The 25,597-nt window shown below is 42.6% G+C and overlaps 2 protein-coding genes and 1 long non-coding RNA gene across 11 annotated transcripts in view; 2 read left to right on the forward strand and 1 right to left on the reverse strand.

The window, feature by feature from the left end:
• PM20D1 (peptidase M20 domain containing 1) overlaps positions 1–21,428 on the forward strand; it is a 39,043-nt gene extending 17,615 nt beyond the window's left edge. Inside the window, exons 13-14 of one of the 3 annotated variants that reach the window (XM_039369470.1) lie at positions 2,069–2,216; positions 17,907–21,428. In XM_039369470.1, coding sequence (XP_039225404.1) covers positions 2,069–2,198 — 130 coding nt within the window. In that variant the 3' untranslated portion in view covers positions 2,199–2,216; positions 17,907–21,428. Of the gene's footprint in view, positions 1–2,068; positions 2,395–15,495; positions 16,095–17,906 lie in introns of those variants that run through there. The other 2 variants (XM_039369469.1, XM_039369467.1) reach the window with 2 other exon arrangements.
• Positions 1–24,613, reverse strand: part of LOC120320047 — a 122,899-nt gene extending 98,286 nt beyond the window's left edge. For all 6 annotated transcript variants that reach the window (XR_005559874.1, XR_005559873.1, XR_005559871.1 and 3 more), the window contains exons 1-2: positions 24,401–24,613; positions 22,547–22,661 (exon numbers count right to left, since the gene is read on the reverse strand). This is a non-coding gene — a long non-coding RNA (uncharacterized LOC120320047). The remainder of the gene's footprint in view (positions 1–22,546; positions 22,662–24,400) is intronic.
• A 186-nt stretch (positions 24,614–24,799) lies between these two features.
• The window catches only part of SLC41A1 (solute carrier family 41 member 1), a 41,754-nt gene continuing 40,956 nt past the window's right edge, over positions 24,800–25,597 (forward strand). For both annotated transcript variants that reach the window (XM_039369460.1, XM_039369461.1), the window contains exon 1: positions 24,800–24,936. The gene's annotated coding sequence lies outside the window, so the exon portion shown is untranslated. The remainder of the gene's footprint in view (positions 24,937–25,597) is intronic.

A 25,597-nucleotide genomic window follows, 5' to 3' on the forward strand; every position in this document is an offset into this window, starting at 1 on the left:
GCGCCAAAGACGGGGGTCGTCTCATACGCTGAGTTGTCTTATACGCCGGAAATACTGGTAGTTTCCGGCGTATAAGACGACGTTCTAGGAATGCGGCCCGGCTATAAAGACGGGGGTCGTCTTATACGCCGGGTCACCTTGTACGCCGGCATTTACGGTACTCATTTCACAGATACACTCATTTTCACAAATATGTTTATTACAAAATTGCTCAAGATGGATATTTGATTAATTCAACCATGCTTCCGCACATTCTGTAAAAGAATGTAAAGTAAATTCAGATGCCTTAGATGTGTGTATTCAGAGAGATCTTATACAGGTTGATGTCTCCCACATACACCCCCCCCCCAGGAAAGAATATGGCTTTTAATTTTGTCTTGAGAAATATTTATTGACTATATCCTACCTGTCATGGATGCAATAAGAAGTTGAAAAGGGCTTCCCATGTTTTCAGCTAGATGAATCAGAGAAATTAATGGCTTTACAAAGTATTTTCCTATTTATATTTCTGTATCTGGGGTCATATATTGCACTCAATTATAATGCTCGCTTATTTGTGCATGATGTGATTCCAGCCATTTTAGTTAACTGGTTTATATATGGACCAGTTCACAGTGGTTTGTTCAATGTCATGATTATAAACACAGAACATCTTAAGTTTACTATTTTGGACACTTTTCAAAAGAAACTGAGGATATGAGGATTTATATAAGTAAACTACGTTAAGTTCTTTAAGCACTTGACAGATAGTTTAACTGGTTAATTGAACTGTGGTTTTACCTCAGTTCAGAGTCATCTTCAAGTACATCCAGTCCTACAGTGTTGGCTTTGCCTGGGCTGAATGAATAACTTGTTGATTCAGTCATAATGTATTTGCCTAAAATGTTGCAATTCTGGAACTTTTGCGGACAGAATATTCTCCCATTAGCAAGAACTCATTCTCATCTCCTGGCTCCATTTGTCTTTTTCTTCCTTCTCTTATATTGTTCTGCAGATTTTAATAAAATTACAGGTCAATTTCAAACTGTTTTTAGGGAACCGGGTAGAAAAAGCAGTGGCAATATGGTGATGCCCTGAAATTTCTGTTGTATTAAAGGCTTCTTGTTTAAAACCATTTGGGGAAGAAGAATAATTCCTGGTTTTTAATTTCTTAGCTGGGGTCTAAAACAAAATCCAAAAGAAAACTATAGGCTCTTTACTATACAAACATATGTCACTGATTGTGTTAAATATAAGTCGAGATGCTGAAATGGACATTTTCACAATAATGATTGTACCATTATAATTAGGATTAGATCCTAATAGATTAGATCAGTGGTTCTCAACCTGTGGGTCGGGACCCCATTTGGGGTCAAATGACCATTTCACGGGGGTCACCAAACAATGGTGTCCGCCATTTTTTTCCCTTTTCCCTAGCTGTCCTACTCCCTCTTATTGGTGGCCACACCCACTTGGGGGTCACCACAAATGGGGAACTGTATTATGGGATCACGGCATTAGAAAGGTTGAGAATCACTGGATTAGATCCAAACCTATTCATATTTAGGCAGGGTTTTTGCATAGAATTAGACTATTTAACCATGATTTTAAAGTAACTATTGGGGTATACCCAAAGCTGTTAACAAGGAGTGGGAAACTTTGCTGCAACTGGGAGTTACATTTAAAAACAGCTTCCTGGTAGCTTTAGAGATTTTAGCTAATGATGTACTAACTTAGAATAGATAAGTCCAGGAGCAAAAGGGAGGAAATTGGCAAGGCTTAGAGAACTCCTTTCACCTCTCAAATTCTTCCCAGTTGTAAAATATTGGCCATATGAACCACAAGTTTTGTACTATTATCATGAACATAGGGTTGCATATCAATGGAATGGAAGCAATCCATTAAGAATTACTGTAATGTGTGAATTAGTTCCTAAATTAATTTAGCTTTGTCTCTTAGTATGACTGAAATCTGGATCTAAATTTTGGAATGCTATTGCACTACACATATATTTATAATATAAAAGTTTTACTTGATAATATGATTAATTTGGCATTAAACAGCTGCTTTCTTTTCCCCTTTTGACCAGATTCCATGGGCTGAATGAAAGGATCTCTATGGAAGTTTATGCAAAGCAAGTGGAATTTTTCTTTCAACTAATTCAAAATTGTGATTTGAACCAACCCACAAAGCCACATGCAAACCTTCACGAGCTATAGAAACAAGAAAATATAAAGGTTTGTGGGAGTTGTTAGAAATCTGAATTATTCAAAGCAGCAGCGTTCTATGTTGTTCTCAGTGCCCAAACTTCATTACTGTGTTAGAGATTTAAAGTAATAACACAACCTAGTTGCACTGCAAGTTGTTGTGAAACAAACTATTAAACATAACAATTCAAAAAATTATTCTGAACTATACAAAGAAATTATGTTTCAGACTAGCTGTATCTCAAAGGCATTAGAATCCTGAAAACAATGCTGTCTGCCTGAATTTTATCACTTATGCAATAACATCACAATGACCTCTAAAGCAGGGGTCTTTAAACTTGGCCCTTTTATGACTTGTGGATTTCAACTCCAGAATTCCTCAGCCAGGCACGCTGGCTGAGAAATTCTGGGAGTTGAAGTCCACAAATCATAAAAGGGCCAAGTTTGAAGACTCCTGCTCTAAAGGAATTAGATGTGCTGGCATCTTGATAAATCTGATACAATTCACCTCCCTTCTCCACTTCCAACCAACATCCATGGGTGACTTTATTGGAAAATAGAATAATATTTACATAGTGAAGAACTTTTTTGTTGTCTTAAATGTATAGAAGGGCAGTTTTGCATAAGAAAAAACTTTTCCAAATATCAAAGAACAGCCCTATTGTACCAGCAGATCTGAGGATCACAAAATAACTGAAGTGTCTGATGCCAAATGTTCAATATAGCGCAGTATTATCACTTGAAATGTGAACTATTTCATTGTTCTTTTGAATTTCTAAACTTTACCTCTGCCAGTTGTTTTTCTTATGCTTATTGGTTATTTCATTTTTAGTTTTCTTTTAACTTCTCTTTTGAGACCGTATTGTTTTAACTGTTTAGCACAGCTAAAGCAGTTATGAATACCTCCAAAATTGGCAGAACTACGGCATTTCTACTACACAAGCAAAAAATATTGAGGAAGATGGGTAGTTCAGAAATGTGAAATATACATGCATACATAGATTCAAGTCAAATCATAGGTGTTTTATCTCAGGAACAAAAAGTTATTTATTTCAGGGACATATGAAACTAATGGCAGACTTTAATACAGGTGGTCCTTAACTTACAACCATTATTAGGATCAGAATTTCTCCCTGTGTGGACACATGGGAACTGCTGTAAGTCCCTTTTTTCAGTGCTGTTGTAACTATGAAAAGACCCTGAATGAAAGCTTGTAAGTCAAGGACTACCTGTATTGATACATTTTTAGAAGGAACTAATTTATTGGATTTGGTTTCCTTTATTCACTGAATTAATCTATATGAGGTATGGAGAATCTTTTTAATGTCAAAGCCTGTAGTTCTTGGAAACAAATCTTGTGTAGACCATGTATTAGGGGTGAGGCCAGTTTTCATAGCTGGTAAGAAAAGTGTCCATGTGCTGAGCTGATAGCTGGCCCAGGTGTCCTTCCTGGATTTCTCTTTTCTTTCATTGTCTGACACTCTTTCCCATGGAAAATACCTTGCTAAACCTAAATAGTAGGGAGACAGATGGGGGCATGAGGGCAATTTTTGGGAAAATAGCAACCTAGAGTAGCCAGGAAACATCTGTATATCCTTTGAAATAGCAGATTTTGGAAGAAATTTTTCATTCATGCAATAGTTTTTGTGTGTCTATGTGTGTGTATGTGTGTAGAAGGCAGGAGGGTTGTAAGTTTCTCTGACTCTAATGCAGTGTAATGGTTGATAGCTCTGACTATAATGAAGGCACTTTAAGGGTATTGTCTTACCTAAACGCCTTTTCTCAGCATGATGATGGAGAATCCACCGATGGATTGTCTCAGCCTTCTTGCTCAGTTGAGTCTAGAAAATTGCCACACCTCCCGCTGGGCTGGACTGCATCCAGTTTTCGACCAAGGTGAACCAAGTCCAACGCGTTGGCTCCTCCTACCCAACATAGGACCAGACGGCCCTTAAAGGGTGCGTGTGGATTCTCCATCATCATGCTGAGAAAAGGCGTTCAGGTAAGACAACGCCCCTTCTCCAGCATGATGAGTGGAGAATCCACCGGTGGGACATACCAAAGCCGCTCATGTCCCTATAGGAGGGAACCAGTCTGGGCTTGTGTCCCACTAGGTGAAAACCCTTGCTGCAACACCCTCCGGCCAAATGAAACATCTGAAGAGGCAAACTTGTCCAACTTATAGTGCCTGATGAAGGAAGAAGGGGAGGACCAAGTTGCCACCTTACAGATTTCTTCAATGGATGCCTGTGTAGACCAGTCCGCTGACGTAGCCGCACTGCGAGTGGAGTGGGCAGTGATGTGGCCAGGAACCGGTAGGGATTGAGAGAGATAAGCACGGGTGATGCACTCCCTAATCCACCTCCCAATGGTCGAAGAAGAGACCTTCTGACCCATGGAAGAGGGCTGGAAGGACACGAACAGGGTCTCGGACTTGCGGAAGGCAGAAGTCTGCTTTATATAATAGCGCAGGGCCCTGCACACATCCAGTTTATGCCACTGCCGTTCCAGTCTATGGGAAGGATTGGGACAAAAATTGGAAAGTACCACCTCCTGGGCCGTATGAAACCAGGTGTTGACTTTGGAATGAAGGACGGATCTAAACGAAGGACCACCCTGTCCTCATGGAAGATGCACAAGTCACTCCTAACTGAAAGGGCAGCCAACTCCGAAATATGTCTGGCTGACATGACTGCAATCACGAATGCAACTTTCAGCGAAAAGAGTCTTACAGAGCAACATCTGATGGGTTCAAATGACGTTGAACTTAGAGCCTGTAGAACCCGTGACAGGTCCCAAGAGGGGTATCGAAGTATCGCCGGTGGTCTGGCATTAGTTGCCCCCTTGAGGAAGGCGCTTACCACTGGGTGCTGGGCTAAAGGGACCAGATTGTCACAAGTACCGTGGAAGACCACTACCTGCCTGCAGATAGTGCTAGGCCAGTGGTTCTCAACCTGTGGGTCGGGACCCCATTTGAGGTCAAACGACCATTTCACGGGGGTCGCCAAACAACGCAGTCCGCCATTTTTTTCCCCCTTTTCCTTAGCTGTGCTACTCCCTTTTATTCTATTGGCTTTTGAAAGCCAATAGAATAGACTCTCTTGAATAGAGTCTAATTCTATTGGCTTTCAAAAGCCAATAGGAATTGTCCAGGCTGTCTCTGCCCTGCTGAGCCCGCCAAAAGTCCCATTCTGCAAACAATGCTGCACCAGTTGAGTGGTCCTCGACTTACGACCGGTTGAGTAGTCCTCGACTTACGACCGGTTGGGGGTCGCGGCATTAAAAAGGTTGAGAACCACTGTGCTAGGCGTTAACCCTCTATCCATACCCTCCAGCAAATAGTCCAGAATATTTGGAATGGTCACTGAAAGAGGCTGAAGGTGGTGCTTAGTGCACTACAGGCAGAAGTTCCTCCACATCGCATCATAAATCCTATTAGTAGAGGGGCGCCTGGAAGCTTGGACTATAGAGATCACCCTCGACGAATAGGATTGCCTGGTTAAAGTCTGCCGCTCAAGTGCCAGGCGGCCAACTGGAGCCACTGGGGATCCTGGTGTTGAAGGGCCCCTTGGCTGAGGGAGATGCATTCTGGAGGAATCCTCCATGGCGGTGAGATGGAAAGCTCCACAAGGTCGGCAAACCACGGGCGTCTCGGCCAATGTGGAATGACCAAGATGATCTCTGCCTGCTCCTGAAGCATCTTGCAGATTTCCCTGAACAGGGCTGGGTCCAAATGCCACTCCAAGTTGACCGTGGCCCTGATCAGTGAATCGGCTTGATGATTCGCCTCCCTGGATATGTGATCCGCGCTGACGGATTCCAGGTTGGACTCGGCCCACAGACCCAGGTCCAGAGCCTCCTGCATGAGGAACCACGATCGGGTCCCTCCCTGCCTGTTGACATGGGCCTTGGCCGCTACGTTGTCCGTCATTATCAGAATGTGTTTTCCCGCCACTATGGTGGAGAATTGACGAAGTGCCAGGTGTATTGCCCTGAGTTCTAGCCAATTTATGTTGTGTGCGAGGTCAGCTTGGGACCACTGTCCATGAGCCATGTGCGTCTGTAGGTGTGCGCCCCAGCCAAACAGGCTGGCATCCGTAGTCAATATGAGCCTGGGAGGTTCCTTGAAAAGGGACCCCCTGTTCATAGCTGACGACGTCCACCATTGGAGTGACAATAGTGTGTGATGCGGGACCCTGACCTTCCGTGTGGAGGCACTCACGTTCCGCTTATGATAGGGAAGGAGGAACCACTGGAGAAGTCTGGAGTGTAGTCTGGCCCACGGTACTATTCCCAGTTATGAGACCATCTTCCCCAACAGCTGAGACAGCTGGACCAGTGGAACTACCTTCTCTCTCTGGATCTTGTGAATGAGGGACCTGTCCTTGCGTTCCTGGGAGAGATAAACTTTGCAAAGGTTGGAATCTATTACCGCTCCTAGATGTAGGATCCGAGTAGCGGGGGTCGTGTGGCTCTTTTTGAAATTTATTGAAAAGCCATGCTGCTGAAGTGTATCCGTTCTGTAAGTCCAATTGGGCAGAACGGAATGAACTGGATTAGATAATTATATCGTCCAGGTAACATTGCACGCACACCGGCATCAGTCTGAAGTGGGCTGCTAAGACTGCCAATATCTTTGTGAACACCCGAGGGGCCGAGGAGAGGCCGAAGGGTAGAAGCCTGTATTGATAATGCCGGTATGTATAGCAAAATCGGAGGAATCTGCGGTATTGGGGTAGGATGGGAAGTGGAGATACGCTTCTGTCAGATCTATGGAGGAGAGAAAACCCCCCTTCCTGATGCTGGCCAGAATGGATATGAGGGACTGCATCTTGAACCTCCTGTAGGCTAGGAAGTAATTTTGTCCTTTCAAATCCAATATTGCCCTCCAACCCCCCGAGGCCTTGGGGACCACGAACAGAATGGAGTAAAACCCCCTTCCCTTTGTTCCCGAGGTACTGGTTCTATGGCCTCTATTTCTAACAGATGGGATATGGCCTTGGATACCAACTTGGCCTTGTCTGCGTTTCTTGAAGTGGGGCACTGCATGAAGCGGTCTGGGGGGATGGATATGAATTCTAGGGTTAGACCATATCTTATGGTCTCCCTTACCCAGGCATCGTTGGTGGTGACCTCCCAAATGTCGCTGAACAGTGCTAAGCGACTGCCTATAGGACGATCTGCCTTGGCGTCACTTGGACTTCCTATAGGGGCGGCCCCTGGCCCCACGGAAGGGACGCTTGGAATGGAATTGACCCTTGGTTCCAAAATTTTGGCAGTCCTGTTGCCGATCCTGTCTGGGGTAGAAGGATCGGGAACCCCTGGGCTAATCCCAGGACTGCCCGGTTCGAAAGGGCTGCCTCCATTTCCAGGAACTTCCGGCACAAAAGGCCTGCCTGCGAAATTCCTGCTGGGGCCTCCTACCCACCTTTTTGGAGGGATGAGCCAAAGTCTTTCGCTTGTCCTTTCCCTCTATAAGGTACGGTTCCAGGACTGGACCAAATAGTTGAGTACCATTGTATGCGGCAGTTAACAGGCACCACTTTGATTTCAGCTCTCCACTGCTTAAGTCACAAGTCTGTGGGATGATACAGTGGCCGCAATGAATCGAGCGGAATATCTGGTTGAGTGGAGGGATGCGTCCGCTACATACTCTGCCACAGCCACTAACTTCCCCAAAGTCTGGTGTGCACGCACCTGGTCAGGAGGAACCAGAGCCTGTAGCTCACGAAGCCACATAATAGATGTCCTCACGAAAAAGGACGAAGACATTGCCGCCCTGATCACCCAGGCCGAAGCCTGGTGAGCTCTGCAGAGAGAAAACTCAAACCTTTTGTTCTCCACCTTTAGGGCTTCTGCCATATCTCTAGGAATTGTGGATGTGGAGAATAGTGAAGTTAAAGGAGTGTCCACCGTAGGTACCTCTAGGAGGGAAGCAAATGAAGATGAAACGTTGAAAAGTTTCTTTTCCATGCTATTAGGTGGAGGCAGAGTGGCCAGTGAAGACCACTGCTTCTCCACAGTAGTGCGGAAGACAGCAGGACAGCTTTTCCTCCACTACTTGTTCCCCAAACAATGGATTAGACTCCTGTGCAGTTGAAGTAGATGGTTTAGGCTCCTGATCTGTAACTAACTTGGCCGTAGTGCAGGCCTTCATGAGTAACGACCTGAACAAGGAAGGATCAAACAGACTCGATGTCAGAGTCGGATCTGGAGCCACCTCCTCATCCTCTGACATAGGGATGTCTGTTGTCTCCAAGTCCACAGACTTCCCTTCATCTAACTGAGACTAAGTCTCAGAAATACCCGAGCCCGCTAACTGGATGTGTCCAGTTTGACCTGGGGCCAAGAGTGGAGGGGGTGGAAACTGTGAAGACCTCTGACCCATGGAAGAGGCCATAAATTGGTCAAATGCCTGGTGCATGAATGCCTGGAACTGGTGTGACCATAGGTTTTGTTCTGCAGAACTAATACCAGCTGCAGTGGGAGTATACGTGACTTCAGGAGCTTGTGGAGTGATGGAAGCAGAAGAAACAGAGGGAGTAGGAGGAGGAGATGGGGGAATAGGAAGAAGGGAGCCAACCTGTTCAGTTCTCCCTTGAGGAGACCAAGCTCTGGGGGCTTGATAAGATGGCACTAATGGGGGCTCGAATGGTGATCTATCCAGCAAAACAGGGGGAACCACTTCAGCTTCGCTGGACCTGAGCCTTTGAACTCTGGAGAATTCTCTCTCCAGTGCCTGATGTCTCCTCGAGGCCTCTCTCAGGAGGGTTTTTTGATGGTTAAATGCTTAGTTTTGGCCTTTTTCTTTCCCCCCACGTCCAATTCAGAAGATCTGTGTTTTGATTGTGCGGGGGGAACATCAGAACCCTGTGATGTCTGAGGAGTTTCACTATCTGCCATTGCGCACTGGATATTCCAGATAGGAGATGTCCAGGAATGGGGGGAAAAAGCACGCAGATCTTGTTGTCAGGGAGGGATGCTTCCTGTGCTTAAACAACCGCAATGGTAAACAGCCAGAAAGTCCACTAGAACTGCCCGTTTAGGCCCTGCTGGCACAGCGGCACGAGCTAATAAGAACAGGTAGTTCAAATTCTCCCTCAACTTAATGCAGAAAGTCAGATTGTGTATGGGTGATAAAATAATGATCTTTCAGTGAGTATCATACCTCCTTCCTTTAGATCCTTATAGGATAAGAATCTGCAAGGCATGTAGTATAAACCCCCTGTGAGAGCCTAACACAGCAGGCTATAGTTGAAAGAAATGGCCTGATAGCAGACTTAAATCCAAAGGTCCTTCAAAATGGCGGCCACACCCAGTACTGCCCCAAAATGGTGGCCACGAGTCTCCTTGCCAATAAAATGGCGACGCCCCAGGGAAAATGCCAAAATAAACAGTTCTGCTAAGGGAGCCATGAGGGAACTTAGATCAATTTAGAGCTCTCTTTCCCCCCTTATCTATAAGGCATAAACTTGCGGTTGTGCTGCGCAGCCCACTCTGCGATCCGATCGGTTCAGCAACCTTGTGGCCACGAGGTAGGAATGAGGTAGCAAGGTCGTCTGATGAAACCGCGCCTCTAGTCTCCGACGATCGAGCCACTCTTTAGCGCTCAGGAAAGCCTCCCTTTCGCACTGAACAGCTGATGGGAGCTAAATTCGTTAGCTCCCTGGCGCGGCTTCAATTGGCCCCACGGAGGCCTGCAGGGCCCCTGGGAAACGACGACCCTAAGCCGTTCTGAAATTCTTCAAACTCCAATTAACAACAGCTGAATCTAACTAAAAGCCAGAGACTGAATTAAAGAATCCAACTCTTCTAACTGTCCTAAATGCAACTATTTGAATCAGTCTAACTCAGGAGCTACAAAATGGCAGCCGCGCCAGAAATCCTCAACCCCTTGGGCAATTGAAGTGAATGGCAAAGTCCTGCTCATGAAAGAATCGTCCCAGGGGTGTTTGATCCGTTCCCCAATCCCTGTTATGACTGCAGTGCAAAGGAGGGAGACCCTTATCCCCACACAGAAAGGCCTGAGGCATTCAGGGGCTGAAGGGCTCTCCCGCGGTTTTCAAAAAGGCGGCCGCGCCAAAAGAACGGCTGTCTATGGACCGACAGGGCCTTTCCCGCCCTGAGAAGTCGATCGGTCCAGACGGCCTGTGGGGGAGCTTGCTGACTGTTCTGCAGCTGTCTGTAGCCTCCTGATCGAAAAAAACAGCAACTCACTGTCGTACCGCTCCGCGCAGCCTCCGCAATGATTAGAGGCTTCAAAAAGACTGTCCGAAGCCTCGCGATGATGGATCACTCCGGCAAGGCTGTGAGATCTCCAAATTCACAGCTGAGGGTTGTCTGGCTGAAGCGAACCCCTGCACTTCAGGAAGAGGTCTCTCAGCAACAACAGGAGACCCAATGGAGCCAAAAATGCAAACGGCTCACAACAGCAGCTTTGAGTAAATTTGAGAGAAGCCAATTGAATAAGGTAAACCAAATTAAGGTAAAATTTGAATAGCCAATTCAATGGTGAGTGGAGATTCCACAGGGTTCTCAACCTGCTAGCTAAGTCAGAGGAGCCTTAAATTAATGCATCCTGCTGAACGAATACTAAGTCGAAAACTGGGTACAGTCCAGCCCAGCGGGAGGCGTGGCAATTTTCTGACTTAGTCTCAACTGAGCAAGAAGGCTGAGACAACCCACCGGTGGATTCTCCACTCATCATGCTGGAGAATGTTTATCTTTCTGACGCTCTATTCTCACTTGATTATTCTAAAGCAGACTGATTTTTTGTCTTGTTAAATTTGTATATTCTTCAGTTATTATTGTATGCTCAATGGACAAATAATTATATCTAAGTTTATTGCAAGTTTCATACAGTTTAAATCCTTGGTGCCGCTTCTGTATGACTGCTACAACTTATTTGATTCTAATTAAGCGCAAGATGTTGTAATTCTGTGGCACATAACTTTTTGCACATAACTGATGACTGTACTTGATTTTTGATTTCAAGCCAGGGACTACACCCCAGAAAATGTAACTAGGCAGTTTTGGGATTTCTTTTAATGATTTTTTCACATTTTTCTGCACTGAAACTGATTGCTAAACACTGATTCTGTAATTGACTTCAATTAATGCTACTTTTTAGAAAGTAAATAAAATGATATGTATATTAAATAATATACTGAACAAAGAAAGCTGAAGTTTTCATTTATGATTTGTTCATTGGGAACACTCATATGTAACTTTAAAGGCATGGTTATATACTCTTCTGTAATATTTATAACAAAAATGGATTTAGCAAAATTTGTAGCACATGAAAACAGGGTTAACAAAGGATGATACTGTGATTCTTACAGACTTTGTACTGCTTATTACTGTATTTTCACTATTATTTTACCTGTATGCACTGCTGAGGTTTGAATTTTTTCTTCTTGGCAATAAAAAAAAGTAATTGTCTGTGAAGCACTGTTTTAATATATCATATGAATCACTGTGAAGTAGTTTTCTGTTCCAGTGATTTCTCTACCCTATTTCCTCAAAATAATAATTACACAGAAATAAACCTCCACTAGTTTCCTGCTCTCTGTATCCTAAAATTCTTCTTTTTCACAAAAACTCTATGATGATTTGTGTGCTGGATGCTCTATTCTACACCTAGACTTTGATGGTTCACCCAGGCTTGTAATTTCTACATGTCATTAATTATGATATAAAACATTTCATTTTGCTTTGTTAAGCATTTTTTTGAACATTTATGACATAATAAGGACAGTAATGCTTAACATTTTGAATTTTTTTTGTCCAAATCATCAGAAAAAGGCAAAATATTCTTGTTCTTTTCAACAAAAAGTAATGGATCTATTGTCTGAAAGCAGTGTCTGGCTTTGCGGACTTCCATTTAACCAATATTTTCTTGGCAGATCTTCTTGATCAGGCTATGCCCTTGGATGATGAGAAGTGTGTTTTGAAATAAAACAGGATTTAGACACCTGTTATGAGGAAAGTTTGTACGAAAACAGTTTCAGTGTTTGGAAATAGATCAAACACTCATTTATACCCAATATTCTTGGAAACATGGAAATGTTATCTTTTCCAAGATAATTAGTGATTACAAAATCACTTCGTAGAGGAAAGAGACTGTGCAACATTATTTTGTTTTGAAGGAGTCAGCCCAGAGACAAGAGTGTGATTTTACTGCATGCCTCCAGTATAATATTAGCAGATTAAATGGTTTGATTAGGCTGTAGGCCTAAACCTAAAAAGACAGCTGGAATAGAAACAAGGCTGACTTTATACCAACTGCTTCAGTTACATTCAGTGCTGGGCTTCAAAAAATTTAACAACCAGTTCTCTGCCCCGCTCACCACCGCCCAGATGCCCTTGCTTCCAAACCATTTCTTTTCTAACCATTTCATCTCTGATGTGGTCCTCCGCCGCTATGTGCAGTCCCACAAACAAAAGAAGTTTGGTGGAACTAAAAAAAAAAAAAAGTTCAGTCAATTCCAACTTGCAGGAAAAAAAAAGATCTCGCAAAGTTGGAATTGATTGATTTAACTTTTTTTGTCCCACAAACTTCTTTTGTTTGTGGGACTTTCCACGGCAGCGGAAGAGCGCATAAGAGCTGGAGATCTTGCCCCGCCCATCACCGCCAGATGCCCTCTTTTCCCAAAGCATTTCTATGCTAACTTTGTCTCACAAACAAAAGAAGTTTGCCAAAGTGCATCCTGGGTTGCAATGGAGAGACTGGAAGTAGAAGCTGGTGCGAGGGGAGGAGGAGCAGGGAAAAGAAAGAGGAAAAGTGGCCGAATGAGAAGAGGCGCCAAAATCAGCGGAGTCCATGTGCCTGCCTGCCACATGCTCACCCCATGTTAGCCATGCTCTCCATGGCTAATGCGGGAGGGTTACAGTGGCAGGGTTTGGGAGATGGTGAATCCCATTCGTGGCATGTCCGCTGACCAATCGCCATGTCACCTCTCAGAAGGGCACCGAAGAGTCTGTGTGCACGTTTGCCCCATGTCTGCCATGCTCTTCACGGCACGCTGCAGCTGACCCAAGATGTGGAGAACATGGCTGATGCGTGTAGTAGGCGCACACACAGACTCCACCGTTTTCGGCAACACTTTGGTGCCTGACCGGCCAGGATGGTCCCACTCCTTACTCAGCCTCTTTTCCTCTTTCTTCTTCCTGCTCCTTCTTCCCTCACGCCCGCCGCATCCACTTCCAGTCTATCCATTGCAGCCCAGGATCCACTTTGGCAGCAGCAGGGCTTTGAGGAATGGTGAATCCCCATTTGTGGTGTGTCCGCTGACCAATCACCATGCTGCCTCTCAGGACGGCATCCAAAAAAAGCAGAGTCCATGTGCATGCCTGCCTCGTGCTTGCCATGCATTCACCATGCTCTTCATGGTGCACTGCAGCTGACCCGAGGTGGCTGGTCAGCCACTGAAATGCCGCTGAAAACGGCAGAGTGTGTGTACGTGCCTGCTACACACTCACCACTCAGCTGTGCTCTCCACACCTTGGATCAGCCTCAGCGCACTGTGGAGAGCATGGCGGACACGGGGCAAGTGTGAGGCAGGTGCGCACACAAACTCCACGTTTTTCAAGTGCCATTTTAAGAACTGGTTCACTACCAAGAGAAAGTAGGTAACGGTTCTGCCAAACGGGTGCAAACCGGCTGAATCCCACCTCTAGTTACATTGTTTATCCATTAGAAAAATACAGCCTCCTTTGCAACAATATTATATCTAAGGTTCTCCCCCTTTTGTAGAAAAAGAGTGGTATTCAGCTTTAGATTCTATGCCTCTGCATTAATGAAATGCAAAATACATAGGCTAAAATCATACATTCTGACAAATCACAATAAGCTCGGTTTGTACTACATCAGTGTTTCTCAACCTTGGCAACTTAAAAGATGTATGAATTTCAATTACCAGAATTCCCCAGCCAGCATATTGCCTGGGGAATTCTTGGAGCTGAAATCCAGTCATCTTAAAGTTGTCATGGTTGAAGAAACACTAAAGAGAAATCAAACAAACTACATTATGTCATGCCTTGATAGATTTCTGAAAGCACCTATAGCGATTTTAAAAATGCCATTTTAAAAGATATAAAATGTGGTCTTCCCATCCCCCAAGCTTTTCTAGTTGAAAATGTCATAATTTTTATAATTATAATCAATTGCAATACTGAAAGTAAAAGTGAATCCTACACAAACAGTATTGACAGACTCTCTTCCACTATTAATTACCTATATTCAATTCAGAAGTTTTAAGGGATAAAAGTGCAAAAGCACTTTTGCTGCCCTTTGCCATAGGCTTAGCTGACTATACTGTATATTTCATCACCAAGTATGAATTAGTTATTTGTCAGCTGAAGTAAGATAACAAAGGCAGTGAGCTAGAACATCTTTGGTAACCTCATCTTTCCCATCAACTTTCACTTAGAACCAAGGAAGCTACATAATATTACAGGTGGAGCTGTACATTGTGTTCCCTTGCCCTTTAGTGATTACACAAAGACTTGTGTGAAGAGGGGCAAAGGAAAAACAACGGAGAGACAAGGGTTAGTGACCCAAGCAGTGGATTTATAGTTCATATTTTGGCTTTCACCTTGCAAAAGGCCAACTGATCTGCCGGCAAAGAGAAAACTGACAGGTTGGCCACCTGCTGGCATCCAGCAGAGTTGAAACAAAAGTTGGTTCATATTGTTGATTAATTCCATGTCAATAGTTAGTAGAGCAAATTCCCATTTTTTATAATCTCAGGCAGTAAAATAGATCTATGTAAGAGAGATGGTCTATAATTCTAGTAAGACATGATTTATTTAGCTGTAATATTACTGAATTAGCACTATTAGCTATAAGTTTTTACAATATGCTAAATCACCATGCTTTACAAACTGCAGTGGCTGGGTATGTGCAGCATATTGACCTAAAACTTAAAAACCTGTATTATACTTGGCACAATATGTGAATGCTTCCAATGTAAATTATCGCTTCCCTTCTTTCATCTTTACTGTTTATGAAAGCTTTACATTTTTGGCTTTGCATTAGTCATGTAAAAGGGCTATTATTTGAGCTTAGAAATTAGAAAATCTGAGAGCCTAATGATTTTCTTCCTGCATTTATTGTGTTATGTGTATAGTAGTATATTAGCAACAAGAACGTTGAGTAATCTGTTGGCCATATGCCAGGCACATATCAACCCTGTTGAGGAAGTGTATGACTAAAGCATACAAAGAGTACAGCATCACATCTAAGACAAGGTCAAATTCCACACCTGCATATTCTAAAGCAAGCTATCATGCCAATTTCTATTTTAAGGACTGGATTTAATTCTGATCCTGTGACTACAGAGCCTTTATATCTGTTACAACATGCCAAGAAGCAGGATTTTTAACACAAGGTAACTGCTGCTATTCAAATGTAAGGGTGCTATGAAGCTCTACAAAGCTAATCTCTCTATCCTTCGCTCAACATTACCTACCCAAAGTTCCTCCAGTTTGCTCCTCCCCATTCAGGTGCTTTCTATAGCCTGATTGCTATTGTTCAGATTTTAAAGGCACAATATCTCTTGAGTACCAAGTCCTCATGACAAACAATGGGAGTACCAGATGCTGCAGTAACACTTTGCCTATAAATTTCCTAGAGGTATGTCAAGCTACTATTAAATGGGTGGAAGTTTTACCCAGGGATATCCAAAGTTGAAATAGGGAGGACTGACCTGACTGTGCAAGTTATTAAACAGAGGATCAGCCTGCAACCTGAAGACATGAGTGCTCTTATCACTGAAGATTTTCAAAAGGGTTGGATAGAATCATAGGGCTGGAAGGGAGCTTGGAGATCTTCTAGTCCAGGGCTTTTCAACCTTTTCACCCATTGTACCACTTTTACGATATGGCAACATCTGAGTACCACCAGTCTCCTAGCAAGGTGTCAAAAACTTGATGATCCCCCCAAAAGGAAAAAAGTGATAAAGTACAGGTAGTCCTCAACTTACAACAGTTTGCTTAGTGACTATTTGAAGTTACAATGGCACTGAAAAAAGTGCCCCCCAAACCACAGCCGAGCAAGATACCTGCCTGCCCACCCAGCCACGCTCTTCCTCCTGTCCGAGGTTTTCGTTGTTGTGAGCATTTCTGTTGAGTATTGGCAGCGGGAGTGGGGTGGGGGGGGGTATTTGGTTTTTATTCCCCCCGTCTGTTGGGTGGTTGCAGCAGGTTTTGGTCACTTCACATGACCCTGGGACACTGTGACTATCATAAATATGAATCAGTTGCCAAGCATCTGAATGTAAATCACAAGACCCTGGAGATGCTGCAACATTCCAGCTGATCGGCGCTTCTTCTGGGCTCAGCAGAAGCAACAGAATCAGCACCAAGCTCCAGCTGGAACCTGGTGCTTCCACTGAGCCCTGACAGCCCCGAAGAAGCGCCGATCAGCTGGAAAGCAGCACTGATCCTGGCGCTTCCGCTGAACCCTGACAGCCTGCAGCTCCAGCCGTCTCTCGCTCAGGCTTGTGCGGTGCTGCCACCAGTTCAGTTCATTCCCCTCCCCCGCTACCATTTTTCTAGGATGGTCACATACCACCTGCCGTGTGCCAATGTACCACAGGTGGTACCCGTCCCACTGGTTGAAAAGCCCTGTTCTAGTCTAACCCCTTGCCCAAGACAGCTATTTGTCCAGGATGGTATGGGGATATCTAAACTGGGTAGGATCAGATTGGAAGACCTCTAAGACCCCATCCAACCCTAAGATTCTGTGAAGGGCTATAGTTCTGAAATAAGTACATATTTTGTGTGCAGAATGTTCTGAAATCTCTCCCCAATTCCACTACTCTTGAAGAGTCTCTGCCAATTGATTGTATAGCCAATATTAAGCTAGATTAGTGTTCCTCAGTCTCAGCAACTATAAGATGTGTACACGTCCAGGTGTAATTTCTGATTTCTATCTATAAAGCCCTTCATGGCATAGTATTGTGTTGCAAGACTTGTCTATCTGCAAGACTGCCCATCTCCAATGGTTATGGTTATGGAGTCCCACAAGAACTGACAGAGCAAATATGCTCCAGATCCCTTTTATAAAACAGCGTTATCTTATAGAACTCAGGAGATGTGCCATCTTAGTTGGTGACTAAGTCTTTGGGACAGCATAATGTTGCCACCACCAGCACTTTCATGGTTTGGATGGTCCTGACCCTGTTGGCCTTACGTTAGGTCTTTGAAAGCCTAGCTTTCCCTCTGGACACTGGAATTCATGAGCGTCTCTGTAATATTTTGAAAATAAATGATTGTGGGACTCAGTTTCTGCTCTGTATATGCATGTTACATGTGTGTATAATTTTCTATGTTATATCAGCTATCCAGCTCTCATTATCTATAAAATAAATTGACTAAATAAATCAATAAACGTTATCTGCAGGTTGGGCTGATTCTGAATGTGAGTTAGATTGGATTCCTCAAAATTACAAACATTTTTGTAAGCTCTCCTCCACACTCTCTTCTTTTTACTTCTGTCTGAGTTGCATCTGGATCTGATTTTGGATCTTTAGTTAGAACCTTAAATCATACATGCATGTGCATGCACATATACAACTTTTAAAAACAAAAGTGAATTATGCTTACTGAATAAGAAAATATGGCTCTGGGGCAGTAACCAAGCCACCAAGAATGATGTTGTGTTGAATCTTTCACTCTTTTTTTAGCTATTAAATTAAGCTTTTTCCTCCCCTTAAGATTGCAGAGACTGACAGACGTGTCTTAGAGGAACACTGAGTAAAGTAAAAGGAATCCAAATATATTTTGAAGAGTCAAAACTGGATGAATTTCACTTCCACCATATGGGGAGAAAGATAAAAATGAAAAGGAGATTAAAACAGCTTCTAGATTTTCTATTGTTTCCAATTCAGTCTTAAAGAAGATTTACAATGGGAAAAGTCTGTAGCTTTGATAGTAAGGCAGATATGCCGTAACAATTTACTAAACAATTCCAAAAAAAAAGTCATTTTACTTCTGACATTGCCCTTTCTTAATAATCAATTTTTGCTACTTATCCTTGGTAATTGTTGAGCCCTGTGGAAGTTTTTGCTCACAGACTGGGCCTGTCCCTTCTCTCAGTTCTGCTGCCATTTCTTAGCCCTGTAGCCATTGTTGCTCTTCTATGCCTCAGCTACCACAACTAAACCCCCATTACAAGGCTACCCACATATCCCTCCCATGCTACTTGGGAGTGGTCAGAGATGTTAAACGTGATAAATGAGGACTGAACAATTGCCATTCTTCTCATTGCAGACAGAGCGCTAATATGGAGGCCTCCTGAGAAATATAGGTTTGCTAGAATGGCACCTCTCAGAAATACTGCTGTCGGGACATGTTTACAATTGCCCTGCATGGCCTATTGGCTGAGCTGCCATTTAAAGGAACTCATGCTTCATTTCCGGGCTTAGCAGTTTCCCGGGACAGCAGGCTCTACAGATAGCATGAGCTCAGTGTGATGGGAAAAGGAGTGCCGTGCATCGTTCTCCCCATTCCCTTCTTTGTGATGGATTTAGGAACAGCAGCCACAGGCACAAAAGGAAATGGTGTCAAACAGGAAGGAAAATGACCACATTAAGGGGAGGGGGAAATGATGGATTTAATGATAGCTCAGCTGGTCAAGCCTGGGACAAAGCAATGCCATGGTCAGTGAGCAGGGAAATTGAGATATGGACATCCCTTACTGAAACATTCCCCTATTGTTTTCACATTTTCTTTCAATGTGTTTCATTATCATTAGGTGGAGTAATAGTCATTAGCATTATACCATATACAGTAGGCTAGGATAGAGGGACTTAGAATTATAAGCCTCTTTATAAAATCCCCTCCATTCTCCATTTTCTTTCTACCCATTTCAAACTTCCCCATATTTTCTGCCATTTCTGATCACGGAATAGCATGCAGAAGAGATGTGTCCAGAGTCTAAAGAGTCTGTATGCTATGTCTCTGACACAGTTAAGCTTCCTAATAGGGAAAGCTCAGCATATTCACAAGGAAATACTCATGGCTGATTGGGGAATTCTGAGAGTGTTAAAGTTGCCAAGTTTGGACACCTCTGCTTTATGTGGTATTGCAAATATTACAAATGCTTTATGCCAGTCTCCTCCTATAAACCTACATAAGCTTTAAAATCCAATAATCTTTCTCTATAGATCAGAGGTCCCCAACCTTTTGGGCATTAAGGACCAGTTCCATGGAGAGAGGTTTTTCCACGGACCAGAGGGGGCATTGTTTTATGTGCTGCCTGCATCCAGCGAATGGGGCTTCGCTTGTTTACGCGGCCCGGTTTCTGGCATGCTAGGGACCGGTGCTGGTCCATAGACCAGGGATTGAGGACGTCTGCTATAGACAACTTCTGTCTCAAACCTACTATCTGATATCTTGATAGCTCTACAAATTAATAAATATTGATCTTTGGAGCTAGATTTCCATTTACTTTCTGCTTTAGTAATAGTAAATGGGGGTCATGTGAAGGTTGAGCTTCAGACATTACTACTGTTTTGGAAATTGTATTCAACATTAAGATTTGGATTTTCTTAAAATAAAATATATTGGTAGGTCCTACATGCCTGATATTTTTCTTCTGAATAAAGTTAATAGGCACTCTCTGCATCTTACAGCAGTGCACTAGAAATGTCAATCTGTAATAATCAATCTTATGCTTATTTTCTCATACATAATTCTGATCATGAAGTTGATATTTATCTCAGTTAACACTACAGCAAGTCTAAATTAACTAAGGGGGACTGATTTCCCATCAGACTCACATTAGGACTGTACCCATAATATTAAAAAGAGAAGCAGTTCTATTAAATAAAATCAAAAGAAAATGAACATGATTTTTGTATTTTATTAAATCAAGATATTCTCAATGAATATAATTGGAGGGGATAGCCTGAATTATTTGACAGGTAGGTATTTTGTCAGTTGAACAACAACAGCAGCTGCATATGAATCTAACCCCATTACACAGGATATGAGGACACTTTCAGCTGTGGCTTTAATTCCCACTGAGGGAACAACTGAATTCACAGTGGAGGGTTAATTTACATAGCATAAGACCAGCATATGAAAATGTCATGATGGGATAATTCTGTTTGCATGTGCTCTGATGAGAGTGAACTGGGCTTATGTCATATGCTGAACTTGCAGATAAGGAGACTAAAGACATTTATCCAGCAATATAAGGCTTAGAGCTTTCAACTGTTTCAAAGGTTTGGGTTAAAGCTTAGTAAATATATTGCACTCGTAACCAAAAATACATAGTTGTATAGAGGAAAGTTTGAACTGAGGTAACTCTGCTAAATCAACAGCCAGGAGACCCCATGCTCTGCTAAGCCACCATGTGGTTTGTTTGGGACTTAATATTTGTGTGGATGCAGCCACTGTAATCTATAAACCATGGGTTTATATGTTTTTTTAATTATTATGATTCAGCCAATAACGTAGTTAAGAAAGATACAGTATATGTAATCCAGACAAAAAGTACAGGTAAGTAGGACAGCTACATTTGCACATTTAAAGTTTAGGAAAATTCATTCAAAACTACACTTTAGATGCCCAATGGTTAATCACTGCTAGGACTATGTAATCATTCACTGAATCTGGCTGCTTGGCCAAAGATAAATGAAAAGCAGACCAGGTTACATCTGACAGCTAATAGTAAGAGTATATTCCTCCTAGGATAACTGTGGCATAGATCTATTTGCTGCAGTGTATTATGAATACAAGGCATTTTGGTGAAGTGCAAATTTGGTATAGTGCTAAAATGCTGGCCTAGAACCAGGAGACTGCCTTAGGCATGAAAACCAATTGGGTGAATTTGGGCCAGTCACAGGCTTTCAGCCCAACCCACCTAACATGATTATTCCTGTGGAGAAAATACAGCAGGAAAAATTATGTATGTTTCTCACTCTGAGTTACTTACAGAGTAATTAAGGCTAAATAAAAAATAAATGAATTTGTTCCTGCCACCACAACCAAGAAGGTGTAGCTTATTCATTGGTGCAAAAAAGAAACACTAATCAGATAGGCTAACATTAGGTTAAACTTAATCAGAGTCCCTAATTACCCAATGGCTGTCTTCTTGCTCCACAATGTTTGGATTTTAATGTCTACACCAGTGGTTCTCAACCTGTGGGCCGGGACCCTATTTGGGGTCGAACGACCATTTCACGAGGGTCGCCAAACAACGCAGTCCGCCATTTTTTCCCCCTTTTCCTTAGCTGTGCTACTCCCTTTTATTCTATTGGATTTTGAAAGCCAATAGAATAGATTCTCTTGAATAGAGTCTAATTCTATTGGCTTTCAAAAGCCAATAGGAATTGTCCAGGCTGTCTCTGCCCTGCTGAACCTGCCAAAAGTCCCATTCTGCAAACGGTGCTGCACCAGTTGAGTAGTCCTCAACTTACGACCGGTTGAGTAGTCCTCGACTTACGACCGGTTGGGGGTCACGGCATTAAAAAGGTTGAGAACCACTGGTCTACACAAATCTTATGAGACTCAGCCAGCAGAGTTGGGAATGATAGATACTAAAAATAAACATATTAGGAGAGACACCAAATTCAAGAAAAGCGATTAGTAAAGATGCTGATATATTCCCCAATAAATATTTACTTATAAGTAGTATTTATGCATACTATACAATGAGTAATATCAAGAACGAATGTACATTTTGCTGTTTAGTGTCATCTAGCCACAGCAATGGCTAGATGATACTATAAAGTAAAGGAGTCCCTGCAGATTTTATTCCACTAGCCATTGCTGGCTATAGGGGGCAGTGCTCATCTCTGTTTCAAGAGATGGAGCCAGCATTGTCCAAAGATATTTCCATGGTCATGTGCCAGAATATCACTGAGTGATACCTATTTATCTACTTGCATTTGCATGCTTTCGAACTGCTAGGTTGGCAGAAGGGCGAGGATAGGAGCTAACTCCATCACATGGTGCTCGGGTCTTGAACCTGGGCTGCCGGATTTCCAGCAAACAAGCCCAGCATCTTAACTGCTCAGCAGCTTGTCACTCTACTATAAAGCATCTACAAAATTTGTTGACCTGGTGGAACATTCCATTTACTTCTAGATCCTGTTGAACCCTGTCTTGGACTGTGTTCTGGGGGTGATTCAATAATTTTTACAATTAAGTCCTCTAAAGCATAAGTGATTCTAAGATTTACTTCCACAAAATTCCTGAACTACCTCTGGAACGTCAGGATTTAGAAGAATGCTTGGCATGGCATGGAGTTCTCCAAATGTTCCTTTCTGAACTGATAAATTTTATACATCACCATCATAATGTCCATGTAGTTTCCTTGGCAACAAATGGAAGCAGTTTGCTCTTACCATCTTCTGAGATATTCTTTCAACTTTATAATCCTGGGATAGTCTGGTGATATCTAAGTATAATCCAAAATTCCTTAGGTTTCAAGATCAGCCAAAGCTGGGTAGGTGCCAGAACCTGTTATAAATGGGTAAATTCCTATAAATCACAAGTGAATAAATTTGGAAGTATCTAAGTGAGAATATCTAGTATAAGGAATCAGTGAGAGCAGGTATCTGACTGATAAAAGTTAATAACTATTAATGGTTTCTGCTTTCAAAAGTACCTGAAAACTTTGGCATCTTACTCAGCTCAGTCTCCATGACGGTGGTAAAGAAATAATATTCTGTGGGATCATTCCCCTTTCTTGAATGTTTTGTTTTTAACAAAAAAAGCAAGTTTTCCTAACCATTTTATTTGTAAAAATATAAGGGAAAAAAATCAAGCAATTTTCCATCAGTTTTCCCCAAAATATTATAATAATCACAGAAAAATGACTTTTTATTAAATTGACGTGCCATCGATCTCACTAATAAGTAACTCTGGTGGCTTACAAACAGTACAAACTTTTGAGAAATATAAAAAGTAAGAAAATTAAATGCTAAAAATGCCTTTTCTCTCTCATTTAGCATGGATAACATATTTATGATAGTTTCCCCTTTCCATATTTTTTAAAACAGTTGCAGTGTCTCTGGGTCAAAGTAAATGGGGAAGCCAGATTCACTTAACAACCATGCTACTAACTTAACAATTGTGGCAAGAAAGGTCATAAAACAGGGCAAAACTCAACTGCCTTGCTTAGCGACAGAAATTTTAAGCTCAATTCGAGGACTACCTGTATGGTAATTGCAAATGAGGAACAGACTTAATTAAGCTTTAGAAACACATCTTCCTATTTTTATTGGGCAGGCTTCCGATGATTCTTTGGTGTTTTTACATTTCTGACAATAATTTATAAGATATAATCTTTATGTATTGTATTTTTACTTTGAAAAGAATGTGCTATTTTAAGGGGAGAGGAAAAAGGGGGGAAGCTAATTCCTCTAAATGCATCAGATTTGATCTAAAAATATGTTTAAAATGTCCAGATACCCTATGGATATATGAAGTAATACTGTATAATAAAGTAACAGCATTTCTTTAGCTCTAGGAGTTTAGTATTTCTTTCTTCTAGCTAGCATATGCAGAGTGAATAAGCTAGTTATCTTTTTAAAAAAAACAGGTGTGGAAATTTTGAAAGGTTTTCCATAAGTCATTTAACTGATGCTCTCAGATTATATTTTAAGCATTCTTCTTGGAAGTCCTTCACCTTGAAATAAATGGAAATCTGTACCGTTAGCAGTTAAACTCCTTTATTTTTATTTTCAAGAGTTCCAGGATTGGTTGTATATGTACTACAACGTAACAGTATCATTTGCACACTGAATCATTCTACCTCAAGGTAAAATGAATCATTTTATACTAATTGCAAACGTAAACAGAAAGACCAGTCAGTGTTACTAGCCACATCATGATGTTTTCTAGGCAGCCTTACAGAAGTGCTTTGCCATTGCCTTCTTCCCTAATGAATTTCTCCAAAGTAGTTTACAACACCGGAGTTACCTGGTGGTCTACTACCCAAGTCTTAACATGGCGCCACTCTGCCTGCTTCTAGGCTCTAATAAGGTCTGCCAAGTGCAGCTACCCGTTGAAAAATACAAACCCGTTGAGAAAACACTCCCTTTTTGGGGAACAGAAACTAGTCTCTCTGGGAATAAAGTCCTTCTCCCTGAAGAGCTAGTTTTCCGCTTTCAGGGATGTTCGTTTTAGGTAAGTGATATTTTAAAAGGTTATTCTCCGTCTTACGCTCTAAAGCTGTAATTGTTTTATTCCGCTACCTTCGATTGATAAGTGCTTTTCGCTCGCCTTCTCCACGTATTGCCTGCTATCCAAATGCTCTTTCCCAAGGCGCCAGTTCCTCGCACACCCCATTCCGAACAGCTGCCGAAACTCCCCAGGAAAGGAACGCCGCGGCATTCGCAGGCAATACGTGATTGGCTCCCACTCTGCCAAGCCTGCAGCCCATTTTCCGTCTCTCTTCACGGCAAGAAGGGAAGGCGTCCTGCAAAGTCCGCCTCCTCCCCTGCTGCAGTTGGCTAGAGCAGCTACCAATCCGCTCCAGGAGTTTGGAATCGTCGTTCGTGTAGAACCAATAATCGATAAATAGGCGGACAAGCATTGGAGGCGGATGATGTCAATTCCCTGAGTTTGGGCGGGGTTTATATTTAACCCGCCCTCCCCTGCTCAGCTCGCAGCAGCCGCTTGTCGGTCCCAGCTTTAATTGTAAGCCAGCGGTTGTAGGGAGAGGTGAGAGAGGAGGGAAGCTGGATAGCGGAACCCAGAAGTGGAATCAGGAAGCCGAATTGGGATGCAGGTAGGCTCATTCGCTACTCAAGGGGAACTAAGGCAAGGTAGTAAGTGGTGGAGTAAAGATGCAGTTTCCAGAAGAGGCTTTAAAAGTATAAAGCAGTGGAGATTGGAGTGTGTGTATTGGGGGGTGGGTGGGTTATAAATACCTATTCAGTGGTTGGTTTTTTTCCGTCTTCCTGCTGCCGCCTCTCTTTTTCTTCAGTCGCCTTCTCTTTGCATCAGGGACTTGTATTTCGGTTGGAGGACCAGCTAGGGAGCCTGATTTATTTTGGATAAATAAATGAGATGCTGGTTAAAGAAATGGAGTCCACATAAAAGTAGACGGCTCTTCACGTCTTTGGCGGGGTAACAGTCCCTTGTGGGTACCACTTATAGGGATGCAGTTCTTTGGGGAAGGGAAGGTTTTGTTGACGGCAGAGTGATACGGGAAAGAGAAGGATAAGCAGGTTAGGGTGTGTGTTTTGAGTAACTGGGATCTTTCCCTGGATTGCCTAATAGGATGCTGACAATAGGGATTAGAGTGCCATAAAGAGCATTAAGGGATGTTTCTAACTATATTATACATGAAGTGAATCTGACTTTCTGATGAAAGGTGTAAAGTCATTACAAATATCAAGGCCTGTGGATGGTGCCAGGATGTGGGCTGCTAAGAGATATTAAGAAAG

Source organism: Crotalus tigris, unplaced genomic scaffold (genome assembly GCF_016545835.1).
Source record: "Crotalus tigris isolate CLP2741 ecotype Arizona unplaced genomic scaffold, ASM1654583v1 scf7180000021131.477146, whole genome shotgun sequence".
NCBI classification, from domain to species: Eukaryota; Metazoa; Chordata; class Lepidosauria; order Squamata; family Viperidae; genus Crotalus; species Crotalus tigris.